General features: G+C 30.8%; 1 protein-coding gene across 2 annotated transcripts in view; it reads left to right on the top strand.

The window, feature by feature from the left end:
• Positions 1–20,945, top strand: part of LOC115876000 — a 155,701-nt gene that overhangs the window by 96,478 nt on the left and 38,278 nt on the right. For both annotated transcript variants that reach the window (XM_030891649.1, XM_030891650.1), the window contains exons 4-5: positions 1,062–1,133; positions 6,825–6,916. In XM_030891649.1, coding sequence (XP_030747509.1) covers positions 1,062–1,133; positions 6,825–6,916 — 164 coding nt within the window. The remainder of the gene's footprint in view (positions 1–1,061; positions 1,134–6,824; positions 6,917–20,945) is intronic.

Here is a 20,945-nt window from a genome sequence, read left to right as displayed (position 1 = left end):
AAAGCAACTTCCTGTATATTATTACATATTTCAATTATTTCTTCAATCCTAAGGTAAAGTCGAGATACACATAACGTATCTTAAACCGACTCTGTTTCCGAGTTATTGACTTTTAAAAAAACAATTCGATTTAATTAATTTAGATGTGTTTGGTCTCATTTAACGATGCTATTCTGCGGAATCTGTGATACTTAATAATGTTTGATATTAGTTTTCAAGTTAGTATTTTATACATGTACAAAATGAGATTATATCAAGTCTAGAAATTACACAAAACTTTCGTTTAACATTTCAAAATCAAAACTTCATAATTCGGATATGGTTGAATTTAGGTACATTATGTGTATTACGATTATTGCTTATAATTGAAGGAAGAATTGAAATATGCATTAATATACAAGGGTTGCATTTTAAAAAATTAAATTTTGATGTACCAAGATTTTATGACCGATCCTGTATACTTAAATATACTACTAGATAATAGACATCTAAAAACTCTATAACTTTTGTGGTACCTTGTATATTTTACCCAATAATAATGGACCGTTCCCATACATTAGCAGCGATCCTGTATATCATTTATTTACTACACGATATCAGGTTTTTTTAACATACACTTATTTTGAAAAATTCAATGTATATTGTCATTTTCATCTTGTACAGGGTGGACCAGTATTCCTGAAAAAAACTCAATTTTAGATTTTTTCACACCACTCTTTGTAAAATATGCGGACATCACTAAGTTAATTTTTTTCTTATTTTTACTGGGTGTTTCAAAAATGTTCAATAATGATATATTTTTACGCTTAGTAGATTGGTCAAAAAATGCACATCCTCTAAATATTATGTTATAATCTTTACTTTGATCTACTACTGGTTTTTGTAATATGACCATGTTAAGGTTAGTATTCATACGGTGTCACAAAATAATTCTCTAAAAGGTGAGTTGGATTTACCTAAAACTACATTAAAGAATATCACAATCAACCGACATTAGATATAATTAATTTAGATAAATTCAAATAAAACAGTATAGTAAACAAAATGTCTTTTTATTTCAGATTTGGATTACGAATCTCAATTTGTTTTTCCCAATGGTTTTGTCGACACAAATGGAATCTATTACGTTAATAGTAAGTATCTTTAAATATTAATGCTCATTTGTCAGATATCATAAAGTTGTACTTATAATAAAACCAAGACATTAACATTAAATGAACATAAACAATTAACATTAAATGTTCTGGATAACATAAAGTAATCCTATCGATTACGCCTACAATTAATATCAAAACTGATGTTAAATTAGTTAGTATTTCATCAACTAATTATTTAAATAGTATATCATGATAGTTTCAATAAAAAAAATATATTTTCATAATTAAAAAAAAACGTTTTCTCAGCCTTGTCTCCGTTAATGCTTGTACGTTACCATAATCTTTGTAGATGTTTTAATATTTGTTTATTAGTCCAACATTACTCATAGTAAGGTAATAAATTATAGGGGGATTTTCATAGGCAATTAGGTGACTTTTCATTGAATAATTAAGGCTATTTTTTATGTTTTTTTGGCTGTTCGAGTCGTGCCGGCTATAACCTATAAATATAAAAATTATATCTAGTATATTTATAGGTAGATTTGACTAATTCCAACGAGGTCACAATTAATTGATAGTATTCATAACAGTACTAGAGAGAAGTAGTAGAATAGAAGTTAGACCTTACAGATCTATTGTATCCCCCTTTCTTCAGTTATAACTCATCATACAATCTCAAAGCTTTGACAAAAGCCAAAAGCCAGTATCTGAAACGGTTTTACAAAGGTTAGTTCTCCATCTCCAGTATCAGTCGTCGGCGCACTCAGTGATGAGGTGTTCTGGTGTTTCCCCATTTTTCCCACAGAATCTGCATTCGCCGTTGTTTCTTAGCTTCAATCTAGTGCGGTATTCGTTGAGAAGACATTGTCCTGTTAAATCTTCCAGGTTCTTGAGTTCCGCTTTAAGTTGGGTTCCACTTGGGAAACAGAACGGTTCTGGTTCAGTTACTGGAGTATTCGCTCCTTTTTTTTACCTAGATCTCTTGGTATTTCATTGCCTTCTTCCCTCTCGCCTTCTCGATGCACTCTTTAACCAACTTCGAATTGATGGTTACTGAGTTGATCGCTTTTAATGCTTCTTTACTATCGAGTAAGATGGCTATTTCTCGTTTCCGATAGTTCCCATCTAAGATAATTTGGTTTTGAGTTTTTGTCCAAATACTCCTGTCCCTGTTTCTACTTTGGTTTAGGAAGCATCAGTATACCACGTTATAGTCTTTTACCTGCTGAGCAAACAATTCTCTCTTCCAATTCTATTTATTGCTCAATACTACGGTGTTATGAATTTTCCTTCGTGTAAATACATCTTGTTTCATACATCAATATTGTGTATTCAAATTTGTTATAAAATTAGTTACAAAATTGTGTAATTTTAACATAAATGTCATACAGTTCGACAGGAATTTATGCTAGTTGTGCGAAGATTTACAAAAAATAAAAAATTAAATTTATAGTAAATGATGAAAAAAATATGACCGATATTGTGCGATTATGATATTTTTAGCTTCAAATAAAAGAAAACAACTACGAAGTCGTTTCTGAGTCGTTTAGAATTTGGTCGATTTGGCAAGCAATCAGGTTTTGTCGATGTTTAATTAAAGAGACCAGTTTGTTTTGATTGTATTATCATTGATTTTTGAATCCTTGGCATTTGAATCATCTCACTGTGCTAAAAGGATGCTGAGACATTACGTACATTCCGGTTCGGCACGTTAAACATACCGAATATATGGAATAAGTTGACTAAAAAAAGGAGGTCAAGCGGGAGCGAAGAAAATGTGCATACTGTCTTGAGATTTTTAGAGTCGTTCGCATTTTTTAATTAAAAATGTTTCTGTTTGCCATGTTAAAAAATCCTAATTAGAATGAAAGAAATTATGCCGTGTGATCGAAAAAAAAACAGCGTCAAAGACGACTGGTGTATGAAAATCAATGATAATTTTGGCAAAATCAATCTCTAGACATACAGATCAATCTTAATCGTTTACTAAAAACTGGCAGATTAAAAAAATATATAGGGTGGTGCGAATTGTATTCAGGAAACTTCGGCATATGTTGCAGATAAAAATAAGTAAAAAAGTTCGTATAAATGTATGTCCTAAAATGCTTGGTTTAGGAGATACAGGGTGTAGAAGTTTCATTTTTATTTCGATTTTATCATAATAATTTCTGAACTAATGCGGATATTTGACTGAAAATTGAGGTCTGGGTGTTTTTTGAAAATGGAAAATTTGGTTTTGATGATCACTCCTACTTATAATCACCTATAGGGGGATCACCTATATGTTTTTGAACTGTTTTGACGAGTAAACAAACACAAAATAGTTTTAGGATATGCCTCTTGATAAATCATGCAACATCTGTATAAAATTGTTTTTATATCTTCGACAACGACGAGGATATTGGACTTCCTCTCACTAATATGCCATCCGGTATATGTTACGCTTAATAGTCGAATTCGGGCAATGCCCGAAAAAAATACGCAAATCTAGTTTTGAGCAAGAAATATTTTTCAAACCCGAAAAACCAACTAACCAATGAATTAACACCCTCCAAATAACCACGCTAACCAACTCGCCAAATAACTAAACCAATCCAACCAAAAAGAGTGAAACCAATGCAATCAAATCACACTATAAGCAAAAAAAAATAAAATTAATTTTTCGGGTTTGGGAAATATTCCTTGCTCAAAACTAGATTTGCGTATTTTTCTCGGTCATTGCCCGAATTCGACTATTGACCCCGGTATATTACGTGCGTCTCAAAAGTGGCTCACCCCTATATCTTTTTTTATTTTTTCAGATAAAAAACGAGATTTGGTATGTTAGTATATGACATAAATTAGGACTAATTGACGTATTCAGTTGTTTTTGGTTACTTCCTGTTTCACCGGAAATGACTACAACTTTTGATTTTTAAATGGCACCCTCGGTATTTTCTTACTTTATTCGATAGAAAATGACATTCTGAATAGAGTGACATATCATATGTCAACTTTTGACATTCTCACTTAATAAAAAGTCGTATTTTAAAATTCAATCTAGAGTGCCATGGCTATGTAAAAAACACTAATTCCTAATCAAGGAGCCTTTGAAAAATAGATTTGATCATCTAATGTTTTTATTGTCTTGTCCTGACCAGTTAGAAAATGCACAAATCGTATTTTTAATCATATCTCATTTTTTTCAAATGGAACGAGCGTGGCTCATTAGCGTATTTCGAAAAAGCATTTTTTTACGAATAATTTGATACCCCACACTTGGTATTTCGAGATCTTGGTACATCTTAGGCAAAAGAATCAAATGGTTCCATCATGTCCCAAACGTATCGGTTCTTGAAAAAGCTAACTGCGAGAGTATGAAAGTCATAGTTACAAAATCCCTACTAAGATGGGCTGGTCACGTATGCAGAATGCAAGAAAATCGCATACCAAAATCTCTGCTTTACGGTGAGCTTGTAGACGGTAAGAGGAGGCTAGGTGGACAACTCAAAAGGTACAAGGACATTTTCCACGAAAACTTAAAGGGGATTAACGTGCAGAATGAGTGGGAAGTAGCAGCTCCCAATAGAACTCAATGGAGAAGAATAATTGTAAACTCAGTTAACAGCGAGAACCAAAAAGTTAAGAGGCAACAAGCAATGAGATTTTTGAATGTCCGAAGTGGGGTAGACAAATAACATCACGTATTGGGCTTCTCAGTCACAGAAAAGCTCATGAAAGAAAACGCCTTGCGTGACCATCTTCTGATGCGTGTAAAATACTTTTAGTAGAGAGTAATGGCAGTATGTATGTATGTATTTCGAGAGAAATGTTCATTACGAACCGCAAGTTATAACTTCAAATAAATCATATGCGAAATGTTAAAAGTTGACATATGATATGTCATTCTATTCAGATTGTTATTTTCTATTGAATAAAGTAAAAAAATACCTAGGGTGCCATTTAAAAATCAAAAGTTGTAGTCATTTCCGGTGAAACAGGAAGTGACCAAAAACAATTAAATACGTCAATCAATCCTAATTTACGTCATATACTAACATACCCAATCTCGTTTCTTTAACTTAAAAAATAAAAAAGTTATAGGGGTGAGCCACTTTTGAGACGCACCCGGTATACAATTAAAGAAAAACATCTAAATTAAAATTGTAATTTTCAAAGACATTTTAAAAAAACCCATTTATTTTATATAACTATATAAATTAAACCGATACATAAATCTCGCTAAAGATTGATTCTCTAATATTCGGACCACTAACTAAAATCTATCATCCCCAATTATAAAATGATTATTCTTATTTGCAAACTACCGATTTTAATCTAATTTTTCAACCTCAACCTTACTAAATAGAAAAACAATTAATTTAGTGTTTATACGACGCATCATTAACTAGAATCTTAATTTAATTCTACTAATGAGAATTAAAATGTCGACATAAATAAAACAATAGATATCAATTAAAATATGTTCCAAACAGATGTTCTATAGGATCAGTATAGCAGTAAGTTATGCATTATAAAAATTTAAATATAATTAAAATTCGATAATCAAATATTGTAGGTACCTATTTAAAAAATCAGAATAATTACTTAAATGTTTTAGTCTATTTGTAAATTGTTATTCTTTAATTTTAGTTTGGTTACTGCAATTACGCCTTACAAAAATCCTTTAATTATAATTATAGTCGAATATCAAGATTAAAGTGTCACCAATAAGATGCTTTTAATTATATTAAAGAGAGACAAATAACTACCGTTCTGTTGAATAACATTACATAGAGTCAAACATAAAATTAACAATTACTACTATCTGATAATTAAAACCAAAATAAGGCAAAACCAAAAAGCTTAAACTGACTGCATATAATTTTTTGTGTGTTAGTTTAATTTTTACTATCATCGTCATCATAATGTTCAGATTATTCAATTATTCAACCATTTCTAATTATGGTGTAGCCTCCCTCATATATTTAGGTACTCTCTTTGTAGTTCGACCTATTGTAGTCTATTGTTGACTCTGCAGGCCCATGTTATCCCTACTAATTTCCTAACATAATGCTCCCATCTCAGGTTTAGTCTTCTTCTAAATCTCTTAATCGCTCGTGGATACAGTACTGTAATTTTTGTGGTCCATCTGTTGTCCATCCTTCCTGCCAGTTGTCCTGCCACTTGAGGGATTTGATTCTGTGGATGACATCTATAACCTGGGTCTTTTGTCGTATCCACTCTATTACTTTATGGTTTTTCTTGGTTATTCTCGGCATATTTCGTTCCATTGAACGTTGTGCGACCTGCAGTTTTCTTATAATATGCATTTTTACGTGTGCAGGTTTCGCATGCATAGGTCATGACTGGTAGTACACATTTGTCGAATGTTTTCTTTAGATAATGTAAATAGATTGATGGTCTATCTCTAGGTCCTTTAATATAGTCTAACAATTATTAAATAAAAAAACAATTCCACATTGTCTACCACCTTCAGACAACCTTAAATAATCGGTAATTATTAGAAATTTAATATTCGAATTAGCGGTTGCCAAGAATTTTGTTTTATTACTACTGTTAGTGTTACAACCTAACCTAAATCTTCTTGGCTGTTATAATTTTGTAACGTTGTGGTAAATCATGTTTATTGCTATATAGAAAATGCATTACTTACTAAATATAAACATAAATTATATAAATAATTATTTTAAATACTGAATTACTAGCATATTATTTTTATTTTAGGTTACGAACCATATCCACTAATGTTGTTCAATCCCCCAACTTATTATCAGGAGTTTTCAAACAAAACGAAACGATGCAGCACAGGTTCATTGGTAAGTAGTAGATCCACAAAAGGTTTATTCCTGTTTTTTACTAGTTTATAATGGAAATATTGAATATTATAAAATACTCTGATTTCATACATGTTGCCTGCTTGCATGTGCGTATTTTTTTGTAAAATTCTATAATTTTGCAAAATATTTATTAACGAAAAATTAGTAGGATATTAGGCATTACCAACAAAAGGGCAATGCTGTATGAAAAAAATGACTATCACATACTGCATAATTATGAATATTTATTCATCATCATTCTAATTTTACTTTCTTTAGCGTATTTTATACTAAAGAAAGTACGTATATATATATATATATATATATATATATATATATATATATATATATATATATATATATATATATTATATATATATATATATATATATATATATATATTTATACACATTATATACTTATATTATTTCTTAAACAACAAAATAAATGTATATTATTTTATATGAGCTGTAGGGATAATTAATTTTCAAAAATTCTGTAGCAATTAATAATGTGGAATGATATATTATTACATGATGTTCTTAGTTTGGTGAAATAACAGATTTTGCACGCAATAAAAGTTCCATTAAGAGAAAATCTGTAAAGGGAACTTTTATACCTATCTAGGTATATCCTATTCAGCAGATATTTTTTCCATTATATATTTTTAATTTTGTACATACCTAGTATAGAAAAATATGATAAAAGATAAAAGAATAAGAAAAAACAAATTTACAATAAAATAATACATAAAAATTATAATAATAATTACCAAATATTTATTGGCGTCCATTAATCCCAAAGAGACCTAGTTTATAAATACAAAAGACAAGGCAATAAGACTCTAAGACATTAATGTTGAGACCGAGATTTAGAGTCTTATTGTTTTGTCTTTTGTAATTACCAAATAGCCAACGTATTACCAACGGTATTACCGTTTTCTAATAAAATATAAAATTTTAAGAAAAATTAATTTTACCATTGTTATAATGAAACTATAATTCATATATAATAAAATATACTATACAGGGTGTCCCAGAAATAAGTGCAAATATTTTAACTGGTAGTATATTTCGGCCTCAGAAACACGCATATGAGGTTTTTTTGTGAAAAAAAAATTGAAAATTTGGAATTTTTTGTAAAAAAATTTTTGAATTTTTTTTAGTTTTAAGTTAAAAAACATAATTTCTTGATAATATGGCAACATGGGTAGTAGATTAAATTTACACGAAAGAAAATCCAGAAGAGATCCAGTGGTTCTCAAAAATTAAGCAAAAAAGGCATTTTTTATTTAAATTTTCAAAGTAAAATTGCTTGGTTATTTTGGACTTATTTGAAAAATGGTGCTTTTGACCAGATCTACCACCCCTTAAAATACTTGCACTTATTCCTGGGACACCCTGTATATAATAAATATAATAACTATAATCCAACAACCAAAATAGAAGATAACTTAAGTCATTAAAAAATATCATAAATCTTTTAAAGGATTTAAGTCTTTTTAGAAAAGATTTAAGTCAGACTTTTCATATTTATTTATGAAAAAATTTTAACAGCGGCATGTTGTGTTTTTATGTTCTTGATGCTTATATTTTTTCTAATGTTTATTGTGTGTAGTTATGCTGAAAATAAAAAAAAAAATAAGTGGTTTTGGTTTGGTATTAAAAAAACCTTAAATAATATTAATATTAAAAATAATTACTTAAATTGAATTCTGGTTGTCTTGACTTGAAAGTAATTCTATTGATTTAAGTAATTTTACTGACTTAACTTGCAGATTATCATGATTTAAGTAAAAAACATAGACTTCAGTCATAAAAACGATTTAAATAACGTTATATTGATTTAACTCTTTACAAAAATGACTTGACTTATACTAAAATGGTTTAAGTCAAAGACTTAAGACTTAAATCATTTGAACTATATGTGGAAATAGACATAAGATTTGAATCTTTTTGATTTTAGAAATGACTTAAGATTTAAGTCTTTTTAAAAATGACTTGTTTCAGCTCTGAGTCTATTCTATATTCATGATATCTAAATCAAAAAAATATATTTAGATGTCATTGTTCAAAACCCAATAATTCAAAAAAGCACATGAAAAGATGACACTTTTTGTTGTTCTACAAATCAAAAAGTCCATAGTTGTGTAGATTCATATTTTTAGATTATTTTTTCTCAATTTAAGTTCAATAACCTCGTTAATTTTCATCATAGGAAAAAAACTGACATTGTTCCAAAAAACATATATTTAGATAACTTTTTAATTATAATAGTTCGTTAGTACAGGAACATAATGCTGAGTTGTGTAGGTGATATTAAAGCTCGAAGTTTAACTGGTTTAATATCAACAATTTTCTGTGTTTGATGAGAGAGAAGTTAAAAGTCGTAAGGGCCCATTAGTTTAATAAACCTATGTAAGTATATGGCAAAAAGTAAATTACATTCAGAGTTAGTAGTAATTCAAAAATCACAGGTATTTGTATATGTGTTGCTCCCTGCCTTGTCGATGGTCAGTACTTAGTACACACCTCGTTGAGCAACACTTATCTTGATGCTCAATGATACCTGAAAATGGAAACATTACATACCAAATTACTAGATGTTTATTTTTATTTAGTCATAATATATTGATAATTATTATAAATATAATTGCGTTTTGTCCATTGTTATGTATACTCAATCCTCTTATACGGCTGTGAGACATGGACGATTAAAATGAACACCATGAGACGGTTGGAAGCTTTTGAAATGTGGATCTACAGAAGACTCTTGAAAAGACCCTGGACAGATCATGTACGCAATGAAGAGGTTCTTGAGAGGCTTAACAGGGAAAGGGAATTAATTGCAAATATAAAAAAAACGAAAGACAGCATACCTGGGCCATGTCATGCGCAGTAGCAGAGCAAAGCTTCTGAAATTGATTATAGAAGGAAAGGTAGAAGGCAGAAGAGGACTTGGGAGACGCAAGCACTCTTGGTTGAAAAACTTACGAGACTGGACTGGACTGAACTCACACGAACTGTTTCGAGCTGCACAGGAGAGACAGTGTTTCGCCGCGATTGTTGCCAACCTTCATTAGAAGATGGTACTATAAGAAGAAGAATAAATATAATTAATAGCACAATAGTAATGTAATAAAATATTCTTCTATTTCTATCTTCTTATTCTATATTATCAACATGTACAAGAACAATTTACATATTAAAATTAAAAATATTTTTGCAGTTAACTGACTCAAATTTTATTGTCATTTAAAAAAAATATTATTTTTTGCGGATCATGTTCTGCTAGGATATGGAAAGTTATATTAGAAGAACTAACATATTTTGATTATTTATATAAATATAATTTTGTTGTTCATTATTCATGTTTGGCAGTTAATCACCGCGACCTTACAGATCTATTGTGTTCCCCTTTCTTGAGTTATAATGAGCTATAATAACTCATCATACAGTCTCAGGACTTTAACAGAAGTCAGTATCTGAGACGGCTCTACAGAGGCCAGCTCTCCATCCTCGACATCAGCCGTACCAAAGTTCATGGCCCGAACGGTCGTCGTCTCGGCGCACTCAGTGAAAAGGTGTTCTGATGTTTCCCTATTTTCGCCACAGAATCTGCATTCGCCGTTGTTTCTCAGCTTCAGCCTACTGAGGTGTTCGTTGAGGACACAGTGTCCTGTTAGAAACCCCGTGATAATCTGAAGATTGTTTTTACTTAAATCAAGGAAAATCTTTGATTTTTCTCGGTCGTAAGTTCTAAAGAACTTTTTCGAGTGTCTTAGACCGTTGGAGGACACCCATTCCAGGTTACGGATGGAGTCTTCTAGGTTCTTCAGTTCCGCTTTCAGTTGGTTTCCGCTTGGAAAACAGAACGGTTCTGGTCCAGTTAGTGGAGTGTTGTTATGTTGTAGATGTTGTAGATAATATTATTATATTTTACTGCAGAATCGCATAGAATTTTTGCATTTTATATCATAAACTCACCGGCAAAAAAAAACGGCTAAAACTAGTCCCAATTTCAAGGTTGGATTTCTCGCGAACCACTCATTAGATTTTGATGATTTTTTTAATTTTAAATTAATCCTTTCTTAACGGATTCTACTTCAGAAATTTTTATTCCGAATTTATTTTGAGCATATACAGGGCACAACAATAAAACGAAGTTTTTTACCCGAACTTTGTAACACCCTGTGGGGTGCAGCAGCTGTAGTAGCTATTGCTAAATCAAATCACATTATAGCCTTATCATTTGTGAGCATTTTATTTTTTTAATCGCGACATTATCTCTGTTTGTATTGGAGATACGCTACTTTAAAACGAACGTCTCAGAAAAATGCTTCGCAGGCAGAAAGTTTTATGTGTAAATAATCAAAAGGCGACATAGGCGAAAACGGATTTATGATGTATTTGCAATATGACAACAACGGTTGTCAAATTATAAAATGCCATTATCTGTGAAGGATGTTGCTCGTATTGTGGCTTTAATTGAGAATGACCGAAGTCAACGTTATGTGTCCGATACCCTGGGTATATCCCGAATAACAGTCTAGGATGCCTGGAATCGGTATATGGAAACGGGAAATTTCACCAGGTCAGTGGGTTCCGGAAGAAAACGGAAGACAAGTGCAATTGTCCGCTTTATTATCCTGAATAGTTTACAAAATTGTAGAATTACAGCGTTTCAGAATCAACATCTGCTACAAACCGTGCGTAGAACTCAAGTGAATGAGAGAACAATCGGACGAAGACTAAAAGAAAACAGCTTGACTCCAAGGAGGTCTGCCACAGGAGCCCAGCTACTTCCAAGACATCGTCTAGCACATCTTCAGTTTGCGCGTTTACATGTGAATTAGGATATTGAGCAATGGACTAAAGTCCTTTTCACGGATGAATCGCGGTTTTGCCTTTCCGAGACGTTCGTTTTAAAGCAGCGTATCTCCAATACAAACAGAGATAATGTCTTGATTAAAAAAACAAAATGCTCACAAAAGATGAGGCTACAATGTGATTTGCAAAGCTGCTACAACTGCTGCACCCTACAGGGTGTTACAAAGTTCGTCTTATTGTTGTGCCCTGTATATGCTCAAAATAAATTCGGAATAAAAATTTCTGACGTAGCATCCGTTAAGAAGGAATTAATTTACAATTTAAAAAAAGATCATCAAAATCTAATGAGTGGTTCGCGAGAAATCCAACTTTGAAATTGGGACTAGTTCTTAGTGGTCGGTTTTTTTGCCGGTGATTGTATATGCATTTGCATTTTATATCATAAATTTTTGCATTTTATCATATAATATGAAATTTACGTAACATTTGCTTTGGTCGCTCATTGTCTGTGTAAAAACAAATATTAAATATTTAGTCATTACATAATGTCATTAATACTGGAAAATCTATTATTTTATTCCAGTTAACAGTATGCAAATTAAAGTAAATATTTATTTTGATACATAATTTTATTTTGTACTATAAGATACTATATGAATCCCATACAATTTTACATAAAAAATAAAAGCGATCTTCATTTTCAAACCATTTCTAACACCATTGTTTTTCGATTATATATTATTGTAGTTTGATAAGTATATCATATAATAATAACACACGTAATATTAAAAAATGATAATCAAAAAGATAGTAACAAATAATCATAATCAATTGTTTATAAGTAATCTAGATATTTTACGTAGCAATTACTGAAGGATTGCAAATTACGTCTACTTAATCCGATTATGGAAATTCATCAAATCGATTAACCGATTATTAATATACCGGGTGCGTCTCAAAAGTGGCTCACCCCTATAACTTTTTTATTTTTTCAGTTAAAAAACGAGATTTGGTATGTTAGTATATGACATAAATTAGAATTGATTGACGTATTCAATTGTTTTCAGTCACTTTCTGTTTCACCGGAAATGATTACAATTTTTGATTTTTAAATGGCACCTTCGGTATTTTTTTACTTTATTCGAAAGAAAATGTCATATGTCAACTCTTGACATTTTTGCATATGGTTTATTTGAAATTATAACTTGCGGTTCGTAACGAAAATTTGAGTCAAAATACCAAGTGTGTGGTATCAAATTATTCGTAAAAAAATGCTTTTTCCAAATATGCTAATGAGCCACCCCCGTTCCATTTGAAAAAATTGAGATACGATTAAAAATACGATTTGAGCATTTTCTAACTGGCCAGGACAAGACACTAAAATATTAGACGATCAAATCTATTTTTCCAAGGTTTCTTGATTAAGAATTAGTGTTTTTAATATAGCCATGGCACTCTAGATTGAGTTTTTAAATACGATTTTTTATTAAGCGAGAATGTCAAAAGTTGACATATGATATGTCATTCTATTCAGAATGTCATTTTCTATCGAATAAAGTAAAAAAATACCGAGGGTGCCATTTAAAAATCAATAGTTGTAGTCATTTCCGGTGAAACAGGAAGTGATCAATAACAATTGAATATGTCAATCAATCCTAATTTATATCATATACTAACATACCAAATCTCGTTTTTTTTATCTGAAGAAATAAAAAAGTTATAAGGCTGAGCCAATTTTGAGACGCACCCGGTATATAGCCATGAAACTAGTGTATAACCTATCAATACAATATCTCAAATTATATTATTTTAGAAGCGTTTATCCAATCTTTTTTTGGCAATTACTGATAAATGTGTTTAACGTCTTTGAATGAATTTGAATTATGGACTCACGCAGTTCTGTTATACTTGATTTTGTAACACCATTTATTATGTCTCATTTGCTCGTTTATACTACTAATTTAAACTATGTCAATGTCAAAACATTTAAATAAGTTATAGTATCCTTGACTCAAGATAGATCAAGAAACTTTTTCCAAATTTATTTTAACATCTTAACTTATTTTTTCAAAATTAGTCGATTTAAGAATGTACTAACTTTTCAACATTGCTAAACTGTACCTAAATGTTAATATACTAAAATTATTATTAAAATTTCAATAAAAAAATACTACTGATTAGTCTACAAATAGTTTAGTGGACAATAGTGATATGTTTCTTAAATTTCATGTATTAAGTGAGTAATGTTGGTTAAATGGCAGAAATACGATTGCATTTATTTAAACTGAAATAACAGACAGTAACTATATCTTTAATATATTTTTGCTGGGTATACATGTAGGTACAGCGATGGCTATCAAATGAAGATCGCTGTCATTTTGAATGTAAAATTATATGGGAAATATCATCGATCGTCATTTCCCAACCAACTGGACGCCGTTTTTTCGATACATACGGTATTTTTAACTTAAAACATTCGTTTGAAATATGTTGGATGACGTTAGGCATATAGAACATACTTTTGGGAGTGGGAGTGGAGCTTGGTTCCCTCTTTTACGAGAAGCAAAACAATTTTCTTTTTACTTTTTTTTCTCTACTTTCGATTTTTCGAAATTAGAAAAAATACACAGCTAAAGGCAAGAAAATATTATTTATTAATATACACTAAAGCTGTAAGAATTTTGTTCATTTCATATTCTTACGTTTTTCGTCAGTTCCGTGTGGATAGAAAGTCACAATTTATTTAAACACTATTTATTTACACTAATTAACAAAAACAATAACGATAAAAGACTTAAAGAACTATTTACAAACTTATTTACAATTTATCTAACTATTTATCTAACAGGAATTTATTTTGAATTTCGTGCGTCAACTGTACTCGTCTTATTCATATCTGCCCTCTTTAGGCCCCAGCCGCCGGCTTTTATACCCACAGCTAAAGATTTCTCGAATAGTCCATAGATCGTTAGGTGCATAGAGAAGGTTTCGATTGTTCTCGTATATACTACTCCATTCCAGTGGAAGTCAATTCTTTTCGAAACTTCGAATGAATTATTACGGTGTCTATTCTTTAATGCGATGTTAAGGTCATCTGAGGGCGGGACATATAGTTAGGTTAGGTCGAGTCCGCACGGGTCCGCAACAATATATATTTGAGCGGACCGAAAAACGCTCTTTGCCATCTTTTGACGGGAGACGCACTAATATCTCACCGACACTTTACGACCTCGTCTGTTGATATTGAAAAAGTTTTGCTTGCCGTATGGGTAAGAACCAGCCCTTGGACAGCCCACCTGATGAAGGGTAGGCCCAGAAATCGGTTGTGGGAGTGGAGCTTGGTTCCCCCCTTTACGTTAAGCAAAATAATTTTCTTTTTACTTTTTTTTTCTCTACTTTCGATTTTTCGAAATTAGAAAAAATACACAGCTAAAGGCAAGAAAATATTATTTATGAACATACTTTTTATAGATACCTATTAGGTTTTATTCAGGCTAATAGTTGTATAAAGTATAAATACAATATGATCGAAAATAAAAACGGCGTCAACGATGGCTATGAAATGAAGATCCTTATCATTTCATATGTAAAATTATATGGGAAATGTCAGCGATGTTCATTTCTCCCAGTTCATATTTATTTATTTTATTCATATCTTAGGATTATGTAAAGTGATCTGAAAGGAAGCCAAAAATGCAATAATATACAGGGTGTTCCATTAGAAAAACATCATCGTAACAAAATTTACAAGTTTTTTATTCTAGAAGCTACACATGCCCGACATACTATTACCGGACCCTGTATTTGAATGTTATTTTCATCTTTACAACTTATAAAAATACACAAAACTCTACTGATTGATGTTTTCTTAGCACCTGATTTAAAATATCAAGAAATTGAGTTGTATTATCATGACTTGTGCTCTTAATACAAGTGTCTTATCAAAAACCGCGTAAGATATTTAGTTTCCTATTTACAGGTCCAGAGCAAAGTTCAAAGGAATTTCTTTTCGCAATAATGTGTAATCGCCCCACTTAATTTTACACAAAATCCAGAATAAACAGCGGAGAGGTATATGAATATTTTCAGCCTTTTCTAGATTAGTGCGTTATAAAAGTACATTGTCAATATTGCATTATGTAGAGGCATTATAATGAAATTTGTTAAAATAGATAGATATAAATTTAAAATGTTACAGTTATCTTTTCACTTAGAATTAACTTTTAATATTGATAATGATTGAATTTTAATATTGATAAATGATTTATAAAAATCGATCTAGATTTACTTGTATTTAATTTTCGTATATAAACTTGAGAGTTATACTACATACATATCTAATTTGATGATTCTAGATTCTACAGGGTGTCTTAAATAAGTGCAAATATTTTCAGGGCTGGTAGATCTCGATAAAATAAACATATTTTCTCTTTACCATTTTTCAAATAAGTCAAAAGTAACCGAATTATTTAAGTTTGAAATTAAAAAAAATATATTTTTTTGGAAAAATTTTGAGAGCCACCGGATTTTTTCTCTATTTGCATCCCTTTTAGTGCCGTAACCATAGAGAAAAGCTGTAACTATGGTAATATCAGAGATTAAGAAATTATACCGTGGGAAAATTTGCGGTGAACAGGCAGTTCTAAAATATTTTCGAAAAATATACAGGGAAATTTAAAAGAAAATGCACGATTTTCAACATCTTTTTTTTGCGAAAAAACTTCATGGACGTGTTCCTGGGGTCGAAATATACCATCCCTAAAAATATTTGCACTTATTTAAAACTTACCCTGTATAATTCTAACAAGGTTATTAGTATACTTCTAAAACATTATAGCAATAAATGTTAATACTTTTATTAAATTAATTTCTATATTTTTGGCTAAGGACATTACCCTAAATAAATCTATAAAACATGGTCAATTATATAAAAGATGAGTCTTAAATAAATACAAATATTTTCAGGATTATTAGATCTCGATAGAGAGATATCTCTATCGAGTTATTTTCACTTTACCGTTTTTCAAATAAGTTTAAAATAACCGAGTTATTTTACTTTGAAAATTTTCCAAAAAAAATATTTTCTGTTTAATTTTTAGAACCACTGGATCTATTCTGGGTTTTCTTTATTGTAAATTTAATGTACTACCTATGTTGCCATATTATCTAGAAATTATATTATTTAATAAACTAAAAAAAAATTCCAAAAATTTTTCAAAATATTTCAAATTTCAACATTTTTCTTTCGCGAAAGAAACTCATGATCGTGTTTCTGGGATCCAAATATACTACTTCTAATAATATTTGTACTTATTTAAGACTCATTCTGTATATTATATGATTTCATTATCATGAAGGTTTTAATCTCCAAATTTGTGTAAAGTAGTTCCAATTTTAAACAAAAAAAAAGAACATATAGTACTTCTTTTTATGTCACAACAACAATATTTTATGCCTAAAAAAAATAATTTTTCGAAAATCACATGTTTTAATTGACTTAACTGTTTGATTAACGACGTTTATATTTTAGATTAATTACAAGTAATGATATAAATTGGCACAATTTTTTCAAAAAGGGTGTTAATACCCCACTGAGAAGCCTGATATTTATGTTTCTTAAATATTTGAAAATTGACTTTGATTCGTATAAAAATATACCGTATGATAAAAACGGTATCAAAGAGAGCTGGGCAAAAATAATCGATGATAATTTTGATGAGGTCAATCTCTAGACGTCATTTAGGTATTAACTGATATAAAACTTGTTAAAATTATATTATAAAACACTAACAATTATAGACAGATTAAAAAGGGATAGAACGTTTCCCGAGACACAAATCTATTTCCAAAAATATATTTGTTTATTAATTTATACTTATTTTTTATTCATATTTATACTTTTGCTTATATATATATATATATATATATATATATATATATATATATATATATATATGTATATATATATATTACATTTATAAATTTTACTCAATATAAAAATAAATTACACCCTTCTTAAGGCTTAATAAACAAGTGTATGGGTCGAGCGTGACGTCTAGAGCTTGATCTCGCCAAAATTATCATCGATTGTCATTCGCACACATACTGGAATCACAAAGATTGTGTCAGAACAGAAAAAGGAAATACAAGATACGTAGAGATACAAAGAGGTGTTAGACAGGGATGTATATTGTAACCATTATTATTTAACGTTTATGCCGAATATATAAATCGAAAATCTCTTCAAAATTGTCCAGAAGGGGCTAAAATAAATGGAAAAATTATAAACAATATAAGATACGCAGACGACACCGTGGTATTAGCAGAATCCGAAGACCAGCTGCAAACCCTAATGGACAAACTGACAGAAGAAAGCATCAGGATGAGTCTAGAGATTAACACCGTCAATACAAAAACTATGATTTTCGACAGACATCCGCAAGACAATGAAACCACGCAGAGGTATATTTACTTGGACAGGGAATTAAACAACCAGTTAGACCACTCTAAGGAACTCAGAAGAATGATTGAAATAGCTAGGGCTGGTTTCCTCAACATGCGGAAGTTCTTATACCATCCGAGAATACCTATACCAACGAGGCTAAGAACATTAAAATGTTACATATGACCCCTACTTCAATATGGATGCGAAACATGGACGCTAAAACAAGAAGACATGAAACGCCTTAATGCGTTTGAAATGTGGATGTATCGTCGGATGCTGAGGATAAGTTGGACCTCCAGAACAACAAATTGTGAAATTTTAAACAGAATGAAAACTCGTGCACATCTAACAGGCACAATTAAAATCAAAAAGACTTTCTACCTTGGATATACGAGAATATGAAGAAATACAGCTCATAATAGAAGGAAAAATCGATGGATATATATATATATATATATATATATATATATATATATATATATATATATATATATATATATATATGTAATTTAAAAAAACAAAGAAACACATTACTAAAAATTGTATTAATCAATAATAAATATTTAAAAAAAAAGTAAAAATAAATATGTAAAAATATCTAAAAATTAAAAAAAAACGATTAAAAAAAGTCGTCTTGACTAGGATTCAAACCTGCCTTACTACGGCTCCAACGTCATAGCAGCGTAAAATCCTAAAGGATGATTCACAGTACACCGGACCGTGCCCGAGCCGGGCACGTTCCTTGAAGTAGACACCGAGTCACGTCCGAGCCTTCTGTACATGCAACACCGAGTTGATAACGAGGTTCGTATTAGTTCCGAGTATATTAGAAAACACAGCCCCATAGACATACGAAGATTTAATACGAACAATGCCAAAGTTCTCGCAATTGGAATTGGTACCAATTGCAGTTGATGAATAAAGAACAACACCTGCAGGGGAAACCCCTGCTCAAAGGAAAAGATGAAGGATCTATCTTGTTCATTACATCCTTTCATTGTCCAGTTTTAGGCAGGGTATGTATCAAATACTGCTGTAAGATTCACTAATACTTACTAAAGACATGATAAAAAGTGTACTTTGTTTATATCATGACTGCAGATTGCAGTCGGGGCACCAGGAAAAGTACATTCATGCTTTCCGCAACGTGGCGGGAACGGAGCGGATCCGAGAAAAAAATGTACGCCGACATTTCTGGGACGGGGCACGGACGAGTTCCGGCGAAGCTCGGATCGTGCTCGGCCTGGCATGAATGTATATGTGTAAAGAACACTTGACATTGTTTGGTCGTGTCTTCACCGACGCACGGCTCGGACCCGTTACGGTATAGCGTGAAGCATTCTTAACGCTTTAACCACCCGGCCACAGACGCGGCCACCGAGGACTTGAAAGATTCTATGTAAAATTCTTACTTAAAAGATAGTGTTTAGTGAAAATACTTCTTTATTTATAAACATTTATTTAATTCTGTTTTTAGTAATTGTTCTTATAGCGGCAAAAAGAAATTATGGCTACGTGATATAAGAGATTGGACCCACACCAATGGAAACACTCTTATTCACCAAGCTCTGGACCGAGAGCCATACGCCCTATTAATCGCCAACCTCAACAGAGAAGCCACCTAGGAGGAGGACGAGGAGTCATTCGCAGCCGTTTTTGACGTCGTTTTTTTTTCGATCGGTTAATTTTAACGTTACACATAAATCGTCTTATACAGAGATATATTTTTCCATTTTCTTCAATATGTCGTGTATATCCTATTTCATGAAATACGAAAATAAGACTACTAGAAAAACAAAAAAACAAACTTTTTTTCAATTTAGTATTTTAATGATTTTTTTCGCATTCTAAATTAAGCTTTCCTATTACATATTCCAGACAGGTGACTAAACTTTGCCGCATCTGTGAAAACTAATGAGTTAGTAAATTATTCTCGAAAAATATTTGTAACAAAAAGTCTTTCTAAAAATAAACAGTTTTATACTAGGTGTTAATGTCCGTAAATATTTCAGTAGGGGAGCAATTTACCACAAAAAAGATAAAATATATTAGAAAAATATAAATAAATATTCGAATTCTGATATACAGGGTGGTCCGAATTATAATCGGTATTTTTACTTATATGTATAATAAAAATAAGTAAAAATGTTCGTATAAATTTATGTCCTAAAATGCTTATTAGTTTCGGAGATGCCGGGTGTAGAAATTTCTTATTTATTTAACTATGATCGATATTTGGATGAAACAATTTGATTACACTTTGAAGGATACTACGTCCTGTTTATATCCAGAGCATTTCTTTCTGTTGTTTCTGTTGTTTCTTTCAGCATTTCTGCATTTTTTCTGTTTTTTTTCTCAGAATTTTACCATTGTTATGATCATTCACCAGCTCACCACTCAATCGGATTTGTGCAGGCGTCACTCTTCAAAGTAAAAAAATTGGTCAAGTGCGGGTCGGATTCGCGCACCAAGGTTTCCGTACCATTCATTATCTATACAACATTAGACACTATATTATTATAATTTTTTTTCCGATTTAGCTGAAATTTTGAATGCGCGTATAAGTAATTTAAAAAAAATGAAAAAACACATTACTAAAAATTGTATTAATCAATAATAAATATGTAAAAATAAAAATAAATATGTAAAAAAATAAATATGTAAAAATTAAAAAAAAAACGATTAAAAAAGTCGCCTTAACTAGGATTCAAACCTGCCTTACTATGGCTCCAACGTCATAGCAGCGTAAAGTCCT

The sequence above is a fragment of the Sitophilus oryzae genome, unplaced genomic scaffold (assembly GCF_002938485.1).
Source record: "Sitophilus oryzae breed Bouriz unplaced genomic scaffold, Soryzae_2.0 scaffold_1396_pilon_pilon, whole genome shotgun sequence".
Taxonomy (NCBI): Eukaryota; Metazoa; Arthropoda; class Insecta; order Coleoptera; family Curculionidae; genus Sitophilus; species Sitophilus oryzae.
The sequence above is the reverse complement of the archived record's forward strand: the minus strand, read 5'-3'. Positions and strand labels throughout refer to the sequence as shown.